The 25,154-nt window shown below is 42.3% G+C and overlaps 1 protein-coding gene across 1 annotated transcript in view; it reads left to right on the forward strand.

Annotated features, from left to right (window-relative positions):
• nt5dc1 (5'-nucleotidase domain containing 1) overlaps window positions 1-25,154 on the forward strand; it is a 673,759-nt gene that overhangs the window by 616,289 nt on the left and 32,316 nt on the right. The window contains exons 10-11 of the mRNA XM_072251620.1: window positions 8-172; window positions 24,210-24,378. Of these exons, the coding sequence (XP_072107721.1) occupies window positions 8-172; window positions 24,210-24,378 (334 nt within the window). The remainder of the gene's footprint in view (window positions 1-7; window positions 173-24,209; window positions 24,379-25,154) is intronic.

The raw sequence follows: 25,154 nt of genomic DNA on the forward strand, positions 1-25,154 counted from the left end.
TCCACAGGTCGTTTACTTTGGTGACAGTATGCGCTCAGATATTTTTCCAGCCCACAGCTACAACAACTGTGAAACAGTTCTGGTCCTGGAGGAGCTGGAAGTTGAAGCCAGTCAACAAGTTACAATGGAAAGGCAAGACTCTCAGCCTCAAGAGAAGAAAGGAAAATATGAAGTAAGTATCTAAAACAATGTAATTATAATTGGTTTGGACAAACAAAGCAAGAAGAGCTGTAGTTTACATTTGATGATTGTGGTTTGGATTTTCCAGTCTGCATCAGAGTAATGGCACTCCCAATGAGCTCAAAGGGATGTATGCCAAAAGAATTAAGCTCTGCTCCCATGCAGATGTATGACATCTACAACAAGCCATGTCAACAAACTGCTTTAGTAGATAATCAAATTGAAACTTCTCAGAAAAGGCAAATCAAGGAGTAAAAGTCAATTTCTTTGAACATTTTTTAAATTTGTTTCATGGGAAGGATGTAATAGAGAAATGGAGGTCATTTAAACGTGAAATTTTAAGGGTACAGGATCTTTATGTTCCTGTTAGGTTGAAAGGAAAGGTTAAAAGTTTGAGAGAGCCTTGGTTTTCAAGGGATATTGGAAACTTATTTCGGAAAAAAAGAGGGATCTACAATAAATATAGGCAGCTTGGAGTTAATGAGGTGCTCCAGGAATATAAAGAATGTAAAAAGAATCTTTAGAAAGGCTAAAGGAAGATACGAGGCTGCTTTGGCAAGTAAGGTGAAAATAAATCCAAAGGGTTTCTACAGTTATATTAATAGCAAAAGGATAGTGAGGGATAAAATTGGTCCCTTAGAGAATCAGAGTGGACGGCTATGTGCAGAGCCAAAAGAGATGGGGGAGATTTTTTAAAAATGCAATCAACAGGAATTCTGCAGATGCTGGAAATTTAAGCAACACACATCAAAATTGCTGGTGAACGCAGCAGGCCAGGCAGCATCTCTAGGAAGAGGTACAGTCGACGTTTCGGGCTGAGACCCTTCGTCAGGACTAACTGGAGGAAGAGTTAGTAAGAGATTTGAGAGGGGGAGGGGGAGATCCAAAAGGAGTCTGCTCTGCCATTCAATCATGGGCTGATCCAATTTTTCCAGTCATCCCCACTCCCCTGCCTTCTCCCCATACCTTTTGATGCCCTGGCGAATCAAGAACCTATCTATCTCTGCCAGAACTGCACCCAATGACTTGACCTCCACAGCCACTCGCGGCAACAAATTCCACAGATTTACCACCCTCTGACTAAAGTAATTTCTCTGCATCGCTGTTCTAAATGGACGTCCTTCAATCATGAAGTCGTGCCCTCTTGTCCTAGACTCCCCTCCCATGGGAAATAAATTCGCCATATCTAATCTTTTAACATTCAAAATGTTTCAATGAGATCTCCCCTAATTCTCCTGAACTACAGGGAATACAGCCCAGGAGCTGCCAGAGATTCCTCATATGGTAACCCTTTCATTCGTGGAATCATTCTCGTGCAACTTCTCTGAACCCTCTCCAATGTCAGTATATCCTTTCTAAAATAACGAGTCCAAAGCTGCACACAATACTCTGTGTGGTCTCATGTTTGGCTTACAGAGCCTCAACATCACATCCCTGCTCTTATATTCTAATACCTCTAGAAATGAATGCCAACATTGCATTCGCCTTCTACACTACCGATTCAATCTGGAGGTTAGCCTTTAGGGTATCCTGCACAAGGACTCCCAAGTCCCTTTGCACCTCTGCATTTTGAATTCTCTCGCCATACAAATAATAGTCTGCCCATTTATTTCTTCCACGCAAAATGCATGACCATACACTTTCCAACATTGTATTTCATTTGCCACTTCTTTGCCTATTCCCCTAAACTATCTAAATCTCTCTGCAGGCTCTCTGTTTCCTCAGCACTACTTGCTCCCCCATCTTTGTAATATCGGGAATTTTAGCCACAAATCCATTAATCCCCATTGTCCAAATCATTGACATACATTGGAAAAAGCAGCGGTCCCAACACTGACCCCTGTGGAACTCCACTGGTAACTGGCAGCTAGCCAGAATAGGATCCCTTTATTCCCACTCTCTGTTTTCTGCTGACCAGCCAATGCTCCACCCATGCTAGTAAATCCCCTGTAATTCCATGGGCTCTTATCATGCTAAGCAGCCTCGTGTGCGGCGCCTTGTCAAAGGCCTTCTGAAAATCCAAGTACATCACATCTCCTTTGTCTATCCTGCTTGTAATTTCCTCAAAAAATTGCAGCAGGTTAATCAGGCGGAATTTTCCTTTTAGGAAACCATGCTGGCTTTGGCCAATCTTGTCATGTGCTTCCAGGTATTCTGTAATCTCATCCCTAACAATCGATTCCAACAACTTCCCAACCACTGATGTCAGGCTAACAGGTCTATATTTTCCTTTCTGCTGCCTCCCACCCTTCTTAAATAGCAGAGTAACATTTGCAATTTTCCAGTCATCCTGTACAATGCCAGAATCTATCGATTCTTGAAAGATTATTGTTAATGCCTCCGCAGTCTCTCCAGCTACTTCCTTCCGAACCTTAAGGTGCATTCCATCAGGTCCAGGAGATTTATCCACCCTCAGACCATTAAGCTTCCTGAGCACCTTCTCAGTCGTAATTTTCACTACACGTGCTTCACTTCCCTGACACTCTTGAATGTCTGGTATACTGCAGATGTATTTCACTGTGAAGACTGATGCAAAATATGCATTCAGCTTCTCTGCTATCTCTGTGTCTCTCATTACAATATCTCCAGCGTCATTTTCTATTGGTCCTATATCTACCCTCAACCCTTTATATACTTTAAAAAGCTTTTAGTATCTTCTTTGATATTAGTCAACATCTTCCTTTCATAGTTCATTTTTCCTTCCTGATGACCTTCTGTAAGTTCTTAAAAGCTTCCCAATCCTCTATCTTCCTACTGGCTTTGGCTTCCTTATATGCCCTCTCTTTCGCTTTTACTTTGGCTCTGACTTCACTTGTCAGCCATGGTAGTGTCCTTCTTCCATTCGAAAATTTCTTCTTATTTGGAATATATCTGTCTTGCACTTCCCTCATTTTTCTCAGGAACTCCAGCCACTGCTGATCTGCTGTCCTTCCTGCTAGTGTCTCTTTCCAGTCAACCTTTGCCAGTACCCCTTTCATACCATTGTAATTTCCTTTATTCCACTGAAATACCGACACATTGGAATTTAGTTTCTCCTTCTCAAATTTCAAAGTGAACTTGATCATATTGTGATCACTGTTCCCTAAGGGTTCCTTAACCTGAAGCTCTCTTATCACCTCCCAGTCATTGCACAACAACTAATCCAGCACAACCGATCCCCTAGTGGGCTCAACAACAAGCTGTTCTAAAAACCCATCCTTTAGACATTCTACAATTTCTCTCTCTTGAGGTCCAGTACTAGCCTGGTTTTCCCAATCCACTTTCATGTTAAAATCACCAACGATTATCATAACATTGCTCTTCTGACAGGCCTTTTCTATCTGCTGCTGTAATTTGTAATCCATATCCTGGCTGCTGTTTGGAGGCTTGTTTACAAATGCCATTAGGGTCCTTTTATGCTTGCCATTTCTTAACTCAACACCTAGAGACTCTACACCTTCTGATCCTATGTCATCTCTTTCTAATGATTTAATATTATTACTTATACACAGGGCCACACCACACCCTCTGCCTACTAACCTATCATTCAAATATACGGTATATCCTTGGACATGTATCTCCTAATGGTAGCCATCCGTTAGCCAAGTTTCGGAGATGGCCACAACATCATATTTGCCAATTTGTGGCTGAATTTCAAGATCGTCCATTTTATTTCTTATGCTGCGTGCATTCAAATACAACACTTTCAGTCCAGTTATTTGTTGCTTTCTGTTTTAACTGCACCGCGCCTCTATTGCTGTGTAACTCATCCTACTAGCTGCGATTATGCCTCATCTCCTGCCTGTCCTTTCTATCATCTCTGTTGCACGCTATCTTTGATTTATTTCTGTTTTCCCCTTCCTCAGCTCTATCACTCCGGTTCCCATCCCCCTGCCAATTTAACCCTCCCTAACAGCTCTATTAAACCTGCCTGCTAAGATATTGGGACCCCATTGGGTTCAGGTGTAACCCGTCCTTTTTGTAAAGGTCGTACCTCCCCCAGAAGATGCTTCAATGATCCAGCAACCCGAAGCCCTGCCCCCTACACCAGTCTCTCAGCTGCACATTAATATGCCTGATCATACTATTCTTCTACTCTTTAGCATGTGGCACAGGCAGCAATCCTGAAATTACTACCCTGGAGGTCCTGCTTTTCAGCTTCCTACCCAACTCCCTGAATTCTCTCTTCAGGACCTCCTCCTTTTTCTACCTATATGATTGGTACCAACGTATACCAAGACTTCTGACTGTTCACCCTCTCCCTTCAGAATACTCTGCACCCAATCCAAGACACCCGTACCCTGACACCTGGGAGGCAACACACCATTCGGGTAATTCTATCAGGCTGACAGAACCTCCTGTCTGTTGCCTCACTATGGAATCCCCATGACTACCTCATTCCTCATCTTCTTCTCTGCCTTCTGCACCACAGAACCAGCCTCAGTGCCAGAGACCTGATCACCGTGGTCGTCCTCTGTCAGGGCTTCCCCCCTCAACAGCATTCAAAATGAGATAACGATTACTGAGGGGAATGGCCACGGGCGTGCTCTCTGCTATCTGAGCTTTTCCCTTCCCTCCCCTTTCAGTCACCCACTTATCTAACTCCTGTAGCCTCGGAGTGACTAACTCCCAGTAGCTCCTATCTATCTCCTGCTCACTTTCCCTAATAAGCTGTAGGTCATCAAGGTGGTTTGAGTATCTCAGGAATTGCTGATCTCCCAGGATTTTCATGCACAACAATCTCTAGAGTTTATAGAGAATGGTGTGAAAAATTTAAAAAATAGTGAGCTGCCAGTTCTAAAAATGCTTCATTAATGAGAGAGGTCAGAGGAGAATGGCCAGACAGGTTCAAGCTGACAGGAAAGTGACAGTACCTCAAATAACCATGTGTTACAATAGTGGTGTGCAGAAGAGCATCTCTGAATGCACAACATGTCGAACATAGAAGAGGATGGGATACACCACAAACATATACTCAGTGGCCACTTTATGAGATAATTCCTGCGCCCAATAAAGAGGTCACTGTGTGTGTATTATGTTAAAACAAAATGCAAATTCTTTTCTGAAGAAATGGCCATCCACACATAAAAAAGTAGATTTTCAAGATCAGCAGGCTGTAGCTTTATCTAAGTAAGTTGTTACAAACTCTTACACTTAATTCAACGGGGTTGAAATATCTTGTGTTTGTTGCAGTGAAACTACTGCTAAAAATTTAATTTTTTGATACTTAACTCATTTTTTTATTGACTGTATCTGAAGAGATATGACTTCTGAAGAGGCACAATATCACTGAATGTCCATTGGATACTTTTTTTTTAATGATAGCGGAGGAGGCCGTTCTGCCCATCGAGTTTTCACTGGATCTCAGAATACTCTCAATCCCCCACTTACTTGTCCGTAGGCTGTTTTTTCTCACATATCCAACAACCCATATCCAAAGCCTCTGTTCTCAAGAAATACTCGCACTCTCTCTTTCTGTCGATTGATGGTGAGTGGGAGCTTGTCAATCCTCAACGCAGCAATGCAGCTGATTGCAACATCGAAAGCTGGTCTCCCGCTCTCGTTCATTGCAGGAATGACCTCTCTCTGCCTCACTACAGAGACAGAGCTTTTTTGAGATTCCAAAGTGTTAGGATGGACGGTAGTTTTTCGATGGACTCTAGATCATGGTCACTTTGGGGCCTTTGCTGTTGCTTGCACGATGGGAGGGGAGTTGATAGTTTTGTTGCTGCTTCCATGTGGGAGGAGGGAAGTCGGGCTTTGGGGTTCTGACATTTCTGTTATTCATTCTGTGGGGTTTTTTTCTGTTTCATAGCTGTCTGTGAAGAGTAAGAATTTCATGTTGTTTACTGTACACATTCTCTGATATTATATTTAGCTATATAACCCTTCTTTCATTCTCATCTTAGATTCCTAGATCATCAAACAGCATAAAAACAGGCCCCTCAGCCCAACATTTCCATGGGTGATTGAGATGCCCCATCCAAGCTAGTCCCATTCACCAGTGTTTGACCCATAAACCTTTTCTGAGTAACACTACACTAAATGCTGGAGGAACTCAGCAGTTCAGGCAGTATCTGTGGAGAAGAATAAAGAGCCAATGTTTCATGTTGAGATCCTTCATCAGAACACCCTACCCATCCATGTTCCTGTCCAACTGATGCTATTGCCTCAACTGCATCCTCTGGCAACTCACACTAAATATATGCTGCACTGTGCACTGAATATATACTGTGTCATTTGTATTGTGCACAAACATAGATAGTGGCGGTGACTAAGACTTTTGCACTGTACTGTAGTAATTTTATGTATTGCACTGTGCTGCTGACGCAAGAAAAAATATTTCACGACATATGTGAAGGACAATAAACTTGATTCTGATATAGGTCTCTATTGTGGACTGAGAGTGGGAAGGGGGCAGGAAGAGGGGAATCATGGTTGGGGAAAGGGGAAGGGAGAGGGGAGGAAGTGTAAAGCACCAGAAACCTATTCTGTAGTGATCAATAAACCAATTTTTGGAATCAAGTGACCTTGCCTGGTGTCTCAGAGTTGGGTGTGTATCTGCACCCATGCCACCCCCTCCCCGTCCCCTGGCACTCCTTCTCTTCCACCTGTTCCACACCCCTCCCGGGGTGCTTCACCTTTGCCATTCCCAACATCCTTTGCTCATGCCAGATATACAAACTTACTCTCCTCACCATGTTAGCAAATGCAATGTATGTATAAATATATGCCTAAGACTTTTGCATAGTACTGTATCATCATTTGTTTAAAAAGATTTCCCCCCAAGTTCGTAGTGAATCATTCCCCTCCCACTTTAAATTTATGCCTTGTAGTGCTTAATTCCCAAACCTGGTAAAAAATAGACTGAGTGTATTCATCCTATCTATACCCCTCATGAATTTATACACCTTGATAAGAGGTGGCAGGGGTAGTAGGATGGAGAGACGTCTCTACCAAGGAAGGTGTAAGGTACTCCTTCCCTCTGCTAGCTTGCAGGTCACCCTTGGTCAAGGTGTAGCACCTGCTTAGCCCCCTGATCAGGGTCTCTTGAAGCTATGGGACCAAGTAGAGGATGGTCGTATCAGCAGCTGGTGCATATCACAAGTTCTGGTTATGTGACCACTGGCACCAGGCAGACAGTCTCTGAAGAGTATTGATAATGGCTGGCGTCACCTGTCTTGTAAAGACACTGGTCAGTAGAAGGCAATGGCAAACCACTTACCTAGAAAGATTTGCCAAGAATAATCATGGTCACCTTGGTCACCATGGTCATATGACGCAGTACATAATGATGATGATACCGTTACCGTGCTGTGTCTCTAAATAAAATAAATAAAAATTAAAGATATAAACTCGATCAAGTTTGTTAAGCGTAAACTCCCACCTACAGAGCCATAATGACTACCTCTGTTTTTGCAAATATGCATTTATCTTATTGCCCACAATTCTCTTTGGTGTCTTACCCAATGCAGATTTACTAGCCTCTGCTTTCCAGGTTTTTCTTTCTGGTTTTCTTACATAAAGGCACAACTCTCACTAAACTCCAGTCCACTGGCAGCTCACCTGTGGTTAGTGAAGGTGCCAATACCCTCAGTGGCCACTTTATTAATTTCTTCCTGTAACTAATAAGTGCCGACTGAGTGTATGCTTGTGGTCTTCTGCTGCTGTAGCCCATCCACTTCAAGGTTTGATTTGATGTGCAGAGATGCTCTTTTGCACATCACTGTTGTAATGTGTGGTTAATTTGAGTTACTGTCACTTTCCTGTCAGCTTGAACCAGTCTGGCCAATCTCCTTTGACCTCACTCCTTTTTGCCCTTTTTCCCACAGAACTTCCACTCACTGGATTTTGATTTTTTGCTTTTTAAACATAGAAAATAGGTGCAGGAGTAGGCCATTCGGACCTTAGAGCCTGCACCGCCATTTATTATGATCATGGCTGATCATCCAACTCAGAACCCTGCACCAGCCTTCCCTCCATACCCCCTGATCCCCGTAGCCACAAATGCCATATCTAACTCCCTCTTAAATATAGCCAATGAACCGGCCTCAACTGTTTCCTGTGGTAGAGAATTCCACAGATTCACCACTCTCTGTGTGAAGAAGTTTTTCCTAATCTCAGTCCTATAAGGCTTCCCCTTTATCCTCAAACTGTGACCCCTCATTCTGGACTTCCCCAACATTGGGAACAATCTTCCTGCATCTAGCCTGTCCAATCCCTTTAGGATTTTATACGTTTCAATCAGATCCCCCTCAATCTTCTAAATTCCAACGAGTACAAGCCTAGTTCATCCAGTCTTTCTTCATATGAAAGTCCTGCCATCCCAGGAATCAATCTGGTGAACCTTCTTTGTACTCCCTCTATGGCAAGGATGTCTTTCCTCAGATTAGGGGACCAAAACTGCACACAATACTCCAGGCTTGGTCTCACCAAGGCCTTGTACAACTGCAGTAGTACCTCCCTGCTCCTGTACTCGAATCCTCTCGCTATAAATGCCAGCATACCATTCGCCTTTTTCACCGCCTGCTGTACCTGCATGCCCACTTTCAATGACTGGTGTATAATGACACCCCGGTCTCATTGCACCTCCCCTTTTCCTAATCGGCCACCATTCAGATAATAATCTGTTTTCCTATTTTTGCCACCAAAGTGGATAACTTCACATTTATCCACATTAAATTGCATCTGCCATGAATTTGCCCACTCACCCAAGCTATCCAAGTCACCCTGCATCCTCTTAGCATCCTCCTCACAGCTAACACTGCCGCCCAGCTTCGTGTCATCCGCAAACTTGGAGATGCTGCATTTAATTCCCTCATCCAAGTCATTAATATATATTGTAAACAACTGGGGTCCCAGCACTGAGCTTTGCAGTACCCCACTAGTTACTGCCTGCCATTCTGAAAAGGTCCCGTTTATTCCCACTCTTTGCTTCCTGTCTGCTAACCAACTCTCCACCCACACCAATACCTTACCCGCAATACCGTGTGCTTTAAGTTTGCACACTAATCTCCTGTGTGGGACCTTGTCAAAAACCTTTTGAAAATCCTTTCTTTTCTTTTTCAATCTTTTTATTAATTTCAAAATATAGAAACAAAACATAGCAATAATACAGATAATATGAGATGTATTGTTACATTTAAAAAAAGAGTAATTGCAAAACCAAATAGTGGAAATTACCAAAACTCCCATACATGTAGAACTGATCACGGATAATATAAAGCAAAAAAAAAGGAAAAAGACGAAATAAAGAAAAAAAAACCCATCCCAAAAGAAAAGAAAAAAAAACTAAACTAAACTAAAAGACTTGGGCAAAACTAACAACTTAAAAATGGAAAAGAAGAAAACCTCAGCGTCGACGCCTCCACTCCCCTCCAACAACAGTACAGAGAAATAAAACCAGTTTGGAAATGATCAAATTACATCAAATGAAAATGCTGAATAAATGGCCTCCAAATTTTTTCAAACTTAATAGAAGAGTCATAAACTGCACTTCTAATTTTCTCCAAATTCAGACACACCATAGTTTGTGAAAACCAATGAAATACTGTAGGAGGGTTGATCTCTTTCCAATTCAACAAGATGGACCTTCTAGCTATTAAAGTAAGAAATGCAATCATCCTTCGTGATGAAGAGGTTAAATTATTTGAGTCTATCATTGGTAATCCAAAGATAGCAGTAATTGGATGAGGTTGTAAGTCCAGATTTAGGACCGTTGAAATAATATCAAAAATATCTTTCCAATATTTCTCCAAGGGACATGACCAAAACATGTGAGTTAAAGAAGCAATCTCAGACTGGCATCTGTCACATATTGGATTAATATAAGAGTAATAACGAGATAGTTTATCTTTGGACATATGAGCCCTGTGAACTACTTTAAACTGTATCAACCTATGCTTAGCACATACAGAGGATGAATTCACCAGCTGAAGAATTTTTTCCCATTTTTCAGTCGGTATATTAATCTCAAGTTCTCTTTCCCAGTCAGCTTTAATTTTATTAGAGGCATCAGGACATAAATTCAAATATACCACATCCACTGGTTCTCCCCTATCCACTCTACTAGTTACATACTCAAAAAATTCTATGAGATTCGTCAGACATGATTTTCCTTTCACAAATCCATGCTGACTTTGTCCAATGATTTCACCGCTTTCCAAATGTGCTGTTATCACATCTTTGATAACTGACTCCAGCAGTTTCCCCACCACTGACGTTAGGCTAACCGGTCTATAATTCCCCGGTTTCTCTCTCCCTCCTTTTTTAAAAAGTGGGGTTACATTAGCCACCCTCCAATCCTCAGGAACTAGTCCAGAATCTAACGAGTTTTGAAAAATTATCACTAATGCATCCACTATTTCTTGGGCTACTTCCTTAAGCTCTCTGAGATGCAGACCATCTGGCCCTGGGGATTTATCTGCCTTTAATCCCTTCAATTTACCTAACACCACTTCCCTACTAACATGTATTTCGCTCAGTTCCTCCATCTCACTGGACCCTCTGTTCCCTACTATTTCTGGAAGATTATTTATGTCCTCCTTAGTGAAGACAGAACCAAAGTAATTATTCAATTGGTCTGCCCTGTCCTTGCTCCCCATAATCAATTCACCTGTTTCTGTCTGTAGGGGACCTACATTTGTCTTTACCAGTCTTTTCCTTTTTACGTATCTATAAAAGCTTTTACAGTCAGTTTTTATGTTCCCTGCCAGTTTTCTCTCATAATCTTTTTTTCCCCTTCCTAATTAAGCCCTTTGTCCTCCTCTGCTGAACTCTGAATTTCTCCCAGTCCTCAGGTGAGCCACTTTTTCTGGCTAATTTGTATGCTTCTTCTTTGGAATTGATACTATCCCTAATTTCTCTTGTCAGCCACGGGTGCACTACCTTCCTTGATTTATTCTTTTGCCAAACTGGGATGAACAATTGTTGTAGTTCATCCATGCAATCTTTAAATGCTTGCCATTGCATATCCACCGTCAATCCTTTAAGTGCCATTTGCCAGTCTATCTTAGCTAATTCACGACTCATACCTTCAAAGTTACCCCTCTAGTTTAAAGTCACCTCAGTAGCCCTCGCTAATCTCCCTGTCAGGATATTGGTCCCCCTAGGATTCAAGTGTAACCCGTCCTTTTTGTACAGGTCACGCCTGCGCCAAAAGAGGTCCCAATGATCCAAAAACTTGAATCCCTGCCTCCTGCTCCAATCCCTCAGCCACGCATTTATCCTCCACCTCATCGCATTCCTACTCTCACTGTCACGTGGCACAGGCAGTAATCCCGAGATTACTACCTTTGCAGTCCTTTTTTGTACAATTCTCTATAAACTCTAGAGACTGTTGTGTGTGAAAATCCCAGGAATTCAGTTTCTGAGATATTCAAACCACCCTGTCTGGCACCAGCAATCATTTCAATGCCAAAGTCACTTAGATCACGTGATCACATTTCTTCCCTGTAATGACTTTTGGTCTGAACAAGAACTGAGCCTCTTCATCATGTCTGCATGCTTTTATGCATTGAGTTGCTGCCACATGATTGGCTGATTAGATAGTTGTATTAATGAACAGGTGTACCAAATAAAGTGGCTACACGATTTTTTCTCTTATCTCCCTTCACCTACACTGGAGATAATTTGCAGTAGTCATTTAAACTATCAACCAGCACATCTTTGGGATTTGGGAGAAAACAAGCCCCAAACGGAAATCTACACTGTCACAGAAATAACTTGCAAATTCCACTAGTCAGCACTGGAAGCTTGGATCTAACCTCGATTGCTGGGGCTGTGAGTTTGTAGCACTAGCTCCAACACCACCACATCACCCTTTATTTTCCTTATTTAAAGATTACTTGTCACATGTACTTCGAGACTTCTAAACATACAGTGAAATGCAACATTTTGTGCCAATGACCAACACAGTCCAAGGATGTGCTGGCGGCAGCTTGCGAATGTCGCCATGCTTCTAGCACTAACATAGCATCCCCACAGCTCACTGACCCTAACCTGTACAACTTTGGAATGTGGGAGAAAATCATTGTTGTCAATAGAATACTTATTTATTGATTTGGAAATACAGTACGGTAATAGGCCCTTCTGGCCCAATCAGCCTATGCCGCACATTTACACTCATGACCAATTAACCTACTAATCGTCTTTTGGAATGTGGGAGGAAATCGGAGCACTCAGGGGAAACGCACACAATCACAGGGAGAATGTACAAACTCCTTACAGATAAACCTCCATCAGTGATTGCTAGCGCTGTAAAGCAATTGGGCTAATTATAACACTACTGTGCCATTCAATATCTTACTTGCAAATATTGGAATCTGCTGTCAGGATACAGGCTACAGATAAAGAGTGCCAACAGCTTCAATGTCAGTTATCTGCAAAATCAAGGCTAGTAACAGTGACTCTATTTATTCTCAATGCAGCAGATGTGCATTAACTTTGCTGCAAGCCAAGTATATTATTTTGGCCATGTTATACAAGGTATAATTCTGGTAAAATAATCCTTCCAAAGCTAACATACTTTATTTAGAAGAATTTTGTATGTTGACGTTAGCCTAAACTATCCAAGCTTAATTTTCAACCGCATGTGAATTAATGTTGCCTTTCTTATAAACAAATTCCCTCTACGTCACTGAAGCTTTACTTTATCCCTGAAGTGTAGTCTGCACGTTGAGGAGGAAGAAAGTTTGTTTGTGAAAGAATCAACTGAATTTGACCAATATATTCAGCATCTAGTAGCAAAATCTGACATAACACATTCATAAAAGTATTTCTTTTTAAATCTCAAGTAACACACACAATACTCAGCAGGTCAGGCAACATTTATAGAAATTAATACACACTCAACATTTTGGGCCTACACTCTTCATCAGCCTAAAATGTCAACTGATTATTCCTTTCCATAGGCACTGCCTGAACTGCTGAGTTCCTCCAGCATTTTGTGTGTGTGTGTGTTTGTTATTTGAATTTGCAGCATCTGCAGACTTTTATGTTTAAAGTGTTGTTTGATATGATATTTTTGAGTATAGATATCTGGTTCTGAGGAAGCACAGTATTTTTGGGCCTTTTTTTCTCTGATCTTGCAGTTTATGTAAACATTAGCAACCCCATATTAACATGTGAAGTGTAAGAATGAGTACTTTCTAACATTTCTTCCCATACTAATATCAGGTAAAGTGGAATTGCTGGCCATTCATTTAATTGAAGTCTGTGACGCCTTCCTCTACATTCCATTTAACTGCACAAAAACACCAAGTATACTTCAAACCGTGACTTTGAAAAAGATGTGCATGTTCCTTTAAAAGCAGCATGTTTGTACGTTCGCCCTGTGCCACATGGATTTCCTTCGGGTGCTCCGGTTACCTCCCACTTCCCAAAGATGTCAAGTCAAGTCAAATTTATTGTCATTTAATTATGTACATGTAGGCTGTCAAACGAGACAATGTTTCTCCAGATCAGGATGCAAAGCACAGTTGTACACATAACACACAATAACCCGTGAAAGCAAGGATAAAATCTACAGATAAATTATGCATAAATAAACAAAGCAAAGTGCATAAATTAAATACTGTAAAGTACAGAACAGATTAACCAGTGACACTTCGAATGTGATGCGGCCGGGAGTTCAGAAACCTAATGGCCTGAGGGAAGAAACTGTTTCCCATCCTGACCGTTCTTGTTTTTATGCATCGGAGTCTCCTTCCTGATGGTAGAAAGTCAAAGAGGACGCTAGTTAGGTTTAATAAATTTTGGTCATGCTACACTTGCGACAGACGCATGAGAACACTTGTGGGCTGCCCCCCAGCACATCTTAAAGTCGTTTACACATGACAATATATTTCACTGTATGTTTCAATGAAGCTAGTCTAATATATAATTTATATGGCATGATCAAAACCCTTGGCCTGGCAGAGAAATGTGATTTATTTAAACTGCCTTCATTCTTAATAAGGTGCAATTGATTATTCCCAGCTGTGGGAAGGTTACATTCTCAGAAAATGACACAAACATTATGGCAACAGAAGCAGCTGCGAACTGAAATAAATGAGCTAGTACAATGATAAAACAACTTCAGAAAGCACGCTACAGGAAGAAATTGTTTTCGACCCAATCCTTTCGAAGACCTTCTGCAATATGCCCTTGTTTCTAGCCTGTTATAATGTTAGATAAGCATTATATACAGTAACATGCAAAAGTTTGGGCACCCCTGGTCAAAATTTCTGTTGCTGTGAATAGTTAAAGTGAGGAGAAGATGAACTGATCTCCAAAAGTCATAAAGTTAAAGATGAAACATTCTTTTCAACATTTTAAGCAAGATTAGTATATTATTTTTGTTTTGTACAATTTTAGAGTGAAAAAAGGAAAGGAGCACCGTGCAAAAGTTTGGGTAATCCAAGAGATTTGAGCTCTCAGATAACTTTTACCAAGGTCTCAGACCTTAATTAGCTTGTTAGGGCTATGGCTTGTTCACAGTCATCGTTAGGAAAGGCCAGGTGATGCAAATTTCAAAGCTTTATAAATACCCTGACTCATCAAACCTCATTCCAACAATCAGCAGCCATGGACTCCTCTAAGCAGCTACCTAGCACTCTGATAATTAAAATAAATGACGCCCACAAAGCAGGAGAAGGCTATAAGAAGATAGCAAAGCGTTTTCAGGTAGCCATTTCCTCAGTTCGTAATGTAATTAAGAAATGGCAGTTAACAGGAATGGTGGAGGTCAAGTTGAGGTCTGGAAGACCAAGAAAATCTTTCAAGAGAACTGCTCATAGGATTGCTAGAAAGGCAAATCAAAAACCCCCGCATGACTGCAAAAGACCTTCAGCAAGATTTAGCAGACTCTGGAGTGGTGGTGCACTGTTCTACTGTGCGGTGACACCTGCACAAATATGACCTTCATGGAAGAGTCATCAGAAGAAAACTTTTCCTGCGTCCTCACCACAAAATTCAGTGTCAGAAGTTTGCAAAGGAACATCTAAACAAGCCTGATGCATTTTGGAAACAAGTCCTGTGAACTGATGAAGTTAAAGTAGAACTTTTTTGGCTGCAATGAGCAAAGGTATGTTTGGATAAAAAAGGGTGTAGAATTTCATGAAAAAAGACCTCTCCAACTGTTAAGCACGGGGGTGGATCGATCATGCTTTGGGCTTGTGTTGCAGCCAGTGGCACGGGGAACGTTTCACTGGTAGAGGGAAGAATTAAGTACCAGCAAATTCTGGAAGCAAACATCACACCATCTGTAAAAAAGCTGAAGATGAAAAGAGGATGGCTTCTACAACAGGATAATGATCCTAAACACACCTCAAAATCCACAATGGACTACCTCAAGAGGCGCAAGCTGACGGTTTTGCCACGGCCCTCACAGTCCCCTGACCTAAACATCATCGAAAATCTGTGCATAGACCTCAAAAGAGCAGTGCTTGCAAGACGGCCCAAGAATCTCACAGAACTAGAAGCCTCTTGCAAGGGAGAATGGGTGAAATTCCCCTAAACAAAAATCGAAAGACTCTTAGCTGGCAACAGAAAGCATTTACAAGCTGTGATACTTGCCAAAGGGGGTGTTACTAAGTACTGACCATGCAGGGTGCCCAAATTTTTGCTTCAGGCCCTTTTCCTTTTTTGTTGTTTTGAAACTGTTAAAGATGGAAATAAAAAATTAACTGCTTTTTGGAAATCAGGTCATCTTTTTCTTGCTTAGCTATTCACAGTAACAGACATTTTGACCAGGGGTGCCCAAACTTTTGCTTGCCCCTGTACCTTCCTATTTTCCCATGCTTCAGAGTGATGGAGAACATAGAAATAATAATCAGGTGCCAATACATTTTTGTATGATTGTATTGAATTCCATAGGGAGTGTGTAAGTGGTTTTGCTTAATTCAGTCCTTGAGGTGTCTTTCAGCGGTCCCCAACCACCGGGCCGCAGACCATGCACTACCGGGCCGCGAGGAAACGATATGATTTGGCAATATGAGTCAGCTGCACCTTTCCTCATTCCCTGTCACGCACTATTGAGCTTGAACACACGGAGGTCATTACCCGCACGTCATCCATGTCAGCGCGGGAAGGAGAGCAAATCCTCGAGCTTGAAAATGACGGTGGGCTGAAAAGTATGTTTGACATAACATCTCTGCCGGCATTCTGGATCAAAGTCAAGGCTAAATATCCTGAAATAGCCACGAAAGCACTGAAAACATTGCTTCCATTTTCAACATATCTCTGCAATGAATGCAACTAAAACTAAATTGTGGAATAGACTGGACATAAGGAACCCCCTTTGAGTATCACTGTCTCCCATCACCCCTCGATAGGACCGTGTTGTTGCAGGGAAACAAGCCCTGGGCTCGCACTGATTCAGCGATATTGGTGTGTTGCAATGATTTTATATGTTCATACGGGGAAAATATGTGCTGTGTGTTTAATATCCAAACATTACTTAAAATGTTATGATGCTATTGACTTATATAACCATATATCAATTACAGCACGGAAACAGGCCATCTCTGCCCTTCTAGTCCATGCCGAACGCGACTCTCACCTAGTCCCACCGACCTGCACTCAGCCCATAACCCTCCATTCCTTTCCTGTCCATATACTGATCCAATTTTTTTTTTAAATGATGATATCAAACCTGCCTCTACCACTTCTACTGGCAGTTCGTTCAACACTTACTTCAAGCTCCCCTGTCCTCCCCTGATAATTGACTTATCGCTATATTCATGCGAGGAAAATATGCCCTGTGTGTTTAATATTAAATTCGTTAGATAAACTCTTTTAGAAACGAAATTGAGTTTATTAGCCACTTATCACCTATATTCTGGTTGTGATTAACACCCCCCCCCCCCGGAACAGAATCACTAAAAACGGTTTGTAGAAAAAAATTGACACGTACACGCATGTGCAAGTCACGCATGCTCACTGGTAAACCCAATGTATTTGACTGCTACTCTTGTCCGTGGGCAACCCTACCCCCCCCCACCCCCCCGCCTGGTCGGCTGGTCCGCAGTGCGAGAAAGGTTGGGGACCCCTGCTTTATAGCAATACTTTATCACTTTTATAACATCCAGAACTATAAACTAGGAAGTGGAATTTATTTTTACTTTTGCAGTGAACGTATTATTTAACTGCCATATAAAATATTTCTTAAGTCTACCACTTGTAATGTCTTTTTACCATATCTGAGTACAGTTCTGAATTATGTAACTCCAAAGAAAAGACTGTCAAATGTCAAACTTAAAGTAAATTTCTTATCAAAGTATGTACCATATACAGCATACACATATGTGTATCAAAGGAGGTGTGGGCCCCTCCTTCCCTCCACTAGCCTGCAAGTCATCCTTGGGCAAAGTGTAGTATGTGCTTAGCAACCCCTCCCCCCCGCCCGATCAATGTCACATGAAGCCATGGGAGTAGGTGGTGGATGGTCGTATGAGCAGCTTGTGCATATCACAAATTCTGGTTATGTAACCACTGATACCAGGCAGACAATCTCTGAAGAGTATCGATAATGGCTGGGGTCACCCGTCTTGTAGAGGCACTGCCCAGAAGAAGGCAATGGTAAACCACTTCTATAGGAAAATTTGCCAAGAACAATTGTGGTCATCGACCATGATCATCCACATCATGCGACACAGCACATAATGATGATGGCAAACAGTTTACTCACAAATACAATTTTTAAAGTAATCCAATATTTTGGTGAGGGAGAAAGGTCAAAATGTGGCAGCCATCCTTCAAAGAGCAAAGTAAATTTATTACTGAAGTATGTGTATGTCACCATACACTGTGCTGAGATTTATTTTCATGCATGCGTTCACAGTAGAACAAGGAAACACAATAGAATCAATGAAAACTACACACAAAGGCTGACAAACAACCAACATGCAAAAGATAAGCTATGCAATTACAAAAAAAATAATAATAGTAACACTTGCAAAATGCTGGAGGAACTCAGCAGGTCAGGCAGCATCTATGGAAATAAGTAAACAGTCAATGTTTTGGGCTGAGACCTTTCATTATGAAAGGTCTTCTCCTGACCTCCAAACCGTCTTCTCCTGAGCTCCTCGAGCATCTTGTGGGTGTTGCTTGGATTTCCAGCATCTGCAGATTTTCTTGTATTTCACAATCAGGTTTAATATCATTAACGTATGTTACTAAGAAAATGAATCTCAGGGTAGTACAGTGCATATAAAAAGTGTTCAGCCCTCTTGGAAGTTTTCATGTTTTATGTTTTACTACATTGAATCACAGTGGATTTAGTTTGGCTTTTTTTGACACTGATAAACAGGAAAGCACTCTTTTGTGTCAAAGTGGAAACAGATCCCTACAAAGTGATCTCAATTAATTACAAATATAAAACACAAAATAATTGATTGCATAAGTATTCACCTCCTTCAAGTCAGTATTTATTAAATGCACCTTTGACAGCAATTATAGCCTTGAGTCTTTGTGGATAGGTCTCAAGTTTGCACATCTGGTCACTGCAATTTTTCCCCATTCTTATTTACAAAACTGCTCAAGCTCTATCAGATTGCATGGGGATCATGAGTGAACAGCCCTTTTCAAGTCCAGCCACAAATTTTCAATACAATTGAGATCTGGGCTCTGAATTGGCCATTCCAGGACATTAACTTTATTGTTTTTAAGCCATTCCTGTATAGTTTTGGCTTGATACTTGGGGTCATTGTCTTGCTGGAAAACAAATCTTCTCCCAAGTCACATTTCTCTTGCAGACTGCATCAGGTTTTCCTCCTGGATTTCTCTTTATTTTGCTGCATTCATTTTACCCTCTCCTTCACAAACCTTCCAGGGCCTGCTGCAGTGAAGCATCCCCACAGCATGATGCAGCCAACACCGTGCTTAATGGACGGTGTGTTTTTGATTATGTGCAGTGTTTAGTCTGATGGTCAAAAAGCTTAATTTTGGTTTCATCAGACCATAGAACCTTCTTCCAGCTGACTTCAGAGTGTCCCACATGCCTTCTGGCAAACTCTAGCTGAGATTTCTTATGAGCTTTTTTCAATAGTGGCTTTCTCTTTGTCACTCTCCCATAAAGCTGTAACTGGTGAAGCACCCAGGCAACAGTTGTTGTGTGTGCAGTCTCTCCCATCTCAGCCACTGAAGCTTGGAACACCTCCAGAATTGTCATAGGTCTCTGGTGGCCTCTCTAGTCTGCTTCTTACATGGTCATTCAATTTTGGGGGACGGCCTGCTCTAGGCAGATTTACACCTGTGCCATATTCTTTCCATTTCTTAATGATTGACTTAACTGTACTCCAAGGGATATTCAGTGACTTGGAAGTTTTCTTGTATCCTTTTCCTGACTTGTACTTTTCAATAACCTTTTCGCAGAGATGCTTGGAGTGTTCTTTTGTCTTCATGATGTAGTTTTTGCCAGGAAACTGACCCACCAGCAGTTGGACCTTCCAGATACAGGTGTATTTTTACTACAATCAATTGAAACACCTTGAATGCACACAAGTCTCCAAAAACAGATCTCTATTAAACTAATTAGGTGACTTCCAAAACCAATTGGCTGCACCAGTGATGATTTTGTGTATTATATTAAAGGGGGTGAGTGCTTCTGTAAACAATTAGAGGATAGAATATATAAATCTACAGCACATTACAGGCCCTTCGGCCCACAATGTTGTGCCGACCATGTAACCTACTCTAGAAACTGCCTAGAATTTCCCAACCACATAGCCCTCTATTTTTCTAAGCTCCATGTACCTATTGAAGAGTCTCTTAAAAGACCTTATTGTATCCACCTCTACCACCATCGCTGGCAGTGCATCCATACGGCCACCGCTCGCTGTGTGAAAAACTTACCTCTGACATTTCCCTTGTACCTACTTCCAAGCACCTCAAAACTATGCCCCCTCGCATTAGCCATTTCAGCCCTGGGAAAAAACCCTCTGGCACAGAGTCTGGCCCTGTGGCTCAAAAGGGTAGGGAAAGGAAGAGGATGGCAGCAGTGATAGGGGACTCTATAGTTAGGGGGTCAGACAGGCGATTCTGTGGACGCAGGAAAGAAACACAGATGATAGTTTGCCTCCCAGATGCCAGGGTCCGGGATGTTTCTGATAGCGTCCACGATATCTTGAAGTGTGAATGAGAACAGGCAGAGGTCGTGGTACATATTGGTACCAATGACATAGGTAGGAAAAGGGAGGAGGTCCTGAAAACAGACTACTGAGTTAGGAAGGAAGTTGAGAAGCAGGACCATAAAGGTAGTAATCTCGGGATTACTGCCTATGCCATGTGACAGTGAGTATAGGAATAGAGTGGGGTAGATGATAAATGTATAGCTGAGGGATTGGAGCAGGGGGCGGGGATTCAAATGTCTGGATCATTGGGACCTCTTCTGGGGCAGATGTGATCTATAGAAAAAGGATGGGTTGCACTTGAATCTGAGGGGGACCAATATCCTGTCTGGGAGGTTCGCAAAGGGGAGAGTTTAAACTTGAATTGCTGGGGTTTGGGAACCGAACTGAAGTGACTGAGGAAAGGGAGGTTGGCTCACAAATAGAGAAAGCTTGGAGACAATGCGAAAGGGAGGATAGGCAGGTGATAGAGAAGGGACGCACTCAGACCGATGGTTTGAGATGTGTCTATTTTAATACGAGGAGTATTATGAATAAAGCGGATGAGCTTAGAGCGTGGATCAGCACTTGGAGCTATGATCTTGTGGCCATTACAGAGACTTGGATGGTGCAGGGGCAGGAATGGTTACTTAGAGAGCCAGGCTTTAGGTGTTTCAGAAAGGACAGGGAGGGAGGCAAAAGAGGTGGGGGCATGGCACTGTTGATCAGAGATAGTGTCACGGCTGCAGAAAAGGAGGAAGTCATGGAGGGGATGTCTATGGAGTCTCTGTGGGTGGAAGTTAAGAGTAGGAAGGAGTCAATAACTCTACTGGGTGTTTTTTATAGACCACCCAATAGTAACAGGGACATCGAGGAGCAGATAGGGAGACAGATTCTGGAAAGGAGTAATAATAACAGAGTTGTTGTGGAGGGAGTTTTAATTTCCCAAATATTGTTTGGCATCTCCCAAGAGTGAGGGGTTTAGATGGGCTGGAGTTTAAGTGTGTTCAGGAAGGTTTCTTAACACAATATGTAGATAAGCCTACAAGAGGAGAGGCTGGTATTGGGAAATGAACCTGGTCAGGTATCAGGTCTCTGAGTGAGAGAGCATTTTGGAGATAGTGATCACAATTCTATCTCCTTTACCATAGCATTGGCAAGGGATAAGAACAGAAGAGTTAGGGAAATGTTTAATTGGAGTAAGGGGAAATATGAGGCTATCAGGCAGGTACTTGGAAGCATAAATTAGAAATATGTTCTCAGGGAAACGTACGGAAGAAATGTGACAAATGTTCAGGGGATATTTGTGTGGGGTTCTGCATAGATACGTTCCAATGAGACAGGGAAAAGATGGTAGGGTACAAGAACCGTGGTGTACAAAGGCTGTTGTAAATTTAGTCAAGAAGGAAAGAAGAGCTTACGAAAGCTTTGAAAAACTAGGTAATGATAGATATCTAGAAGATTATAAGACGAGCAGGAAGGATCTTAAGAATGAAATTAGGAGAGCCAGAAGGGGCCATGAGAAGACCTTGGCGGACAGGATTAAGGAAAACCCCAAGATATTCTACAAGTATATGAAGAGCAAGAGGATAAGATGTGAGAGAATAGGACCAATCAAATATGACAGTGGAAAAGTGTGTATGGAACCAGAGGAGATGGCAGAGGTACTTAATGAATACTTTGCTTCAGTGTTCACTACGGAAAAGATCTTGGTGATTGTAGGGATGATTTGCAGCAGACTGAAAAGCTTGAGCTTGTAAGTATTAAGGAAGAGCATGTGCTGGACTTTTTGGAAAGCATCAAGTTGGATAAGTCACCGGGACTGGACGGGATGTACCCCGGGCTACTGTGGGAAACGAGGGAGGAGATTGCTGAGCCTCTGGCGATGATCTTTGCATCATCAATGAGGACGGGAGCAGTTCCAGAGGATTGGAGGGTTGCAGATGTTGTTCCCTTATTCAAGAAAGGGAGTAGGGATAGCCCAGGAAATTATAGACCAGTGAGGCTTACTTCAGTAAGTTGATGGAAAAGATCCTGAGAGGCAGGATTTATGAATATTTGGAGAGGCATAATATGATTAGGAATAGTCAGCATGGCTTGGTCAAAGGCAGATCTTGCCTTATGAGCCTGATTGAATATTTGGAGGATGTGACTAAACACGTTGATGAAGGTAGAGCCGTAGATTTAGTGCGTATGAATTTCAGCAAGGCATTTGATAAGGTACCCCGTGTAAGGCTTATTGAGAAAGTAAGGAGGCATGGGATCCAAAGGAACATAGCTTTGTGGGTCCAGAACTGGCTTACCCACAGAAGGCAAAGAGTGGTTGTAGATGGGTCATGTTCTGCATGGAGGCCGGTGACCAGTAGTGTGCCTCAGAGATCTGTTCTGGGACCCCTACTCTTTGTGATTTTTATAAATGACCTGGATGAGGAAGTGGAGGGATGGGTTAGTAAATTTGCTGATGACACAAAGGTTGGGGATGTTGTCAATAGTGTGGAGGGCTGTCAGAGGTTACAGCGGGATATTGATGAGATGCAAAACTGAGAAATGGCAGATGGAATTCAACCCAGATAAGTGTGAGGTGGTTCATATTGGTCGGTCAAATATGATGGCAGAATATAGCATTAATGGCAAGACTCTTGGCAGTGTGGAGGATCACAGGGATCTTGGAGTCCGAGTCCATAGGACGCTCAAAGCAGCTGTGCAGGTTGACTCTGTGGTTAAGAAGGCATACAGTGCATTGGCCTTCATCAATCATGGGATTCAATTTGAGCCAAGAGGTAATGTTGCAGTTATATAGGACCCTGGTCAGATCCCATTTGGAGTACTGTGCTCAATTCTGGTCACCTCACTACAGGAGGGACGTGGAAACCATAGAAAGGGTGCAGAGGAGATTTACAAGGATATTGCTTGGATTAGGGAGCATGCCTTATGAGAATAGGTTGAGTGAACTTGGCCTTTTCTCCTTGGAGCAACGGAGTTTGAGAGGTGACCTGACAGAGGTGTACAAGATAATGAGAGGCATTGATCATGTGGATAATCAGAGGCTTTTTCCTGGGGCTGAAATGGCTAGCATAAGAGGGGATAGTTTTAAGGTGGTTGAAGTAAGTACAGAGGAGATGTCAGGGGTAAGTTTTTTTACATAGAGAGTGGTGAGTGCATGGAATGGGCTGCCAGCAGCAGTAGTGGAGGTGGAAACGATAGGGGCTTTAAGAGACTCCTGGACAGATACATGTTGCTTAGAAAAATCGAGGGCTATGGGTAAGCCTCAGTAGTTCTTAGGTAAGGACATGTTCGGCACAGCTTTGTGGACTGAAGGCCCTGTATTGTGTTGTAGGTTTTCTATGTTATCCACACAATCAATGCCTCTCATCATCTTATGCACCTCTATCAGGTGAACTCTCATCCTCTGTTGCTCCAAGGAGTAAAGGCCGAGTTCTCTCAACCTATTCTCATAAGGCATGCTCCCCAATCCAGGCGACATCCTTGTAAATCTCCTCTGCACTCTTTCTATAGTATCCACATCCTTCCTGTGGTGAGGTGACCAGAAATGAACACAGTACTCCAAGTGGGGTCCAACTACAGTCTTATATAGCTGTAACATTATTTTGTGTTTTATGTTTGTAATTAATTTAGATCACGTAGAGATCTGTTTTCACTTTGACACAAAAGAGTCTTTCTCTGTTGATCGGTGTCAAAAAAAGCCAAACTAAATCCACTGTAATTCAATGTTGTAAAACAATAAAACATGAAAAGTTACAGGGGGGTGGTGAGTAAGTAATTCAAATAGCAAAGCATGAGAATATTTGATGATTCCCTTTGGAGCTGTATGCAAATAGTCACCATTTTTCAGTGCTATCTTTATAATTAAACGATTGATTTATTTGTTGCTGATAGATAGATAAATAACTAAAGCATACTGTGAATAGCTGTAAGTCATTCACTCTGTTATCTTGTTCGCAGGGCACGAGACAGAGTACGTGGCCAGTGGTGTCTGAGCAGTGGGGCTCCTACTTTGTGGATGGTGTCACAGGGCTCGAGGGTGAAGGTGAAACCCAGGTTCACACATGGTGCAGCAGCAACATTAACACTTACAGCACCATCGCCATTCCCAGCCTGCAGGCCATCGCAGGTAAGAAACAATATGACAGAAAATAGAGATAGGAGCTGCTACACACACTGGAGGAACTCGCCAATTTATTTAGATTAACAACACAGTAACTGGCTACACCACCCATGTGATCAGTTAACCTACTAACCTGCACATTTTTGGACTGTGGGGCCCCCAGAGGAAACCCACACGTACAAGCCCCTTATGGACAGCGGTGGGAATTGAACCCCGATTGCTGGTGCTGTAATAGTTACCACTACATTACTCTGCCACCCCAGTGTACTAAGATAGATGTATAAATATTAATTTAAGGCATCCGTTAGTCTTGTGAGACCATGGATCTGTGCCTGGAAAGTCTTCAATCTCCAGGGCGTAGGCCTGGGCAAAGTTGTATGGAAGACTTGCCCATGTTACAAGTCTCCCCTCTCCATGCCACCAATGTTGTCCAAGGGAAGGGCAAGGGCCGATACAGCTTGGCACCGGTGTCGTCGCAGAGCAATGTGTGGTTAAGTGCCTTTCTCACGGACACAACACGTTCCCTCGGCTGGGTCTCGAAATCGTGAGCTTCAGGTCGCTAGTCGAATGCCTTAACCATTTGGCCACATGCCCACACTGTGTGCATATATAATTGAACCTGGGTCACTGGCACTGTAATAGCAAGCATCTGTGGAAATGAATAAACAATCACTGTTTCGTGCCACAACATCGACAATTCCTTCCCCCACCCCTCCCCCATGTAACCCACCGAGTTCCTCCAGCAGACTGTTGAACTGAAAATTCTTCCACTTCAGGCATCA

The sequence above is a fragment of the Mobula birostris genome, chromosome 2 (assembly GCF_030028105.1).
Source record: "Mobula birostris isolate sMobBir1 chromosome 2, sMobBir1.hap1, whole genome shotgun sequence".
Lineage (NCBI taxonomy): Eukaryota > Metazoa > Chordata > Chondrichthyes > Myliobatiformes > Myliobatidae > Mobula > Mobula birostris.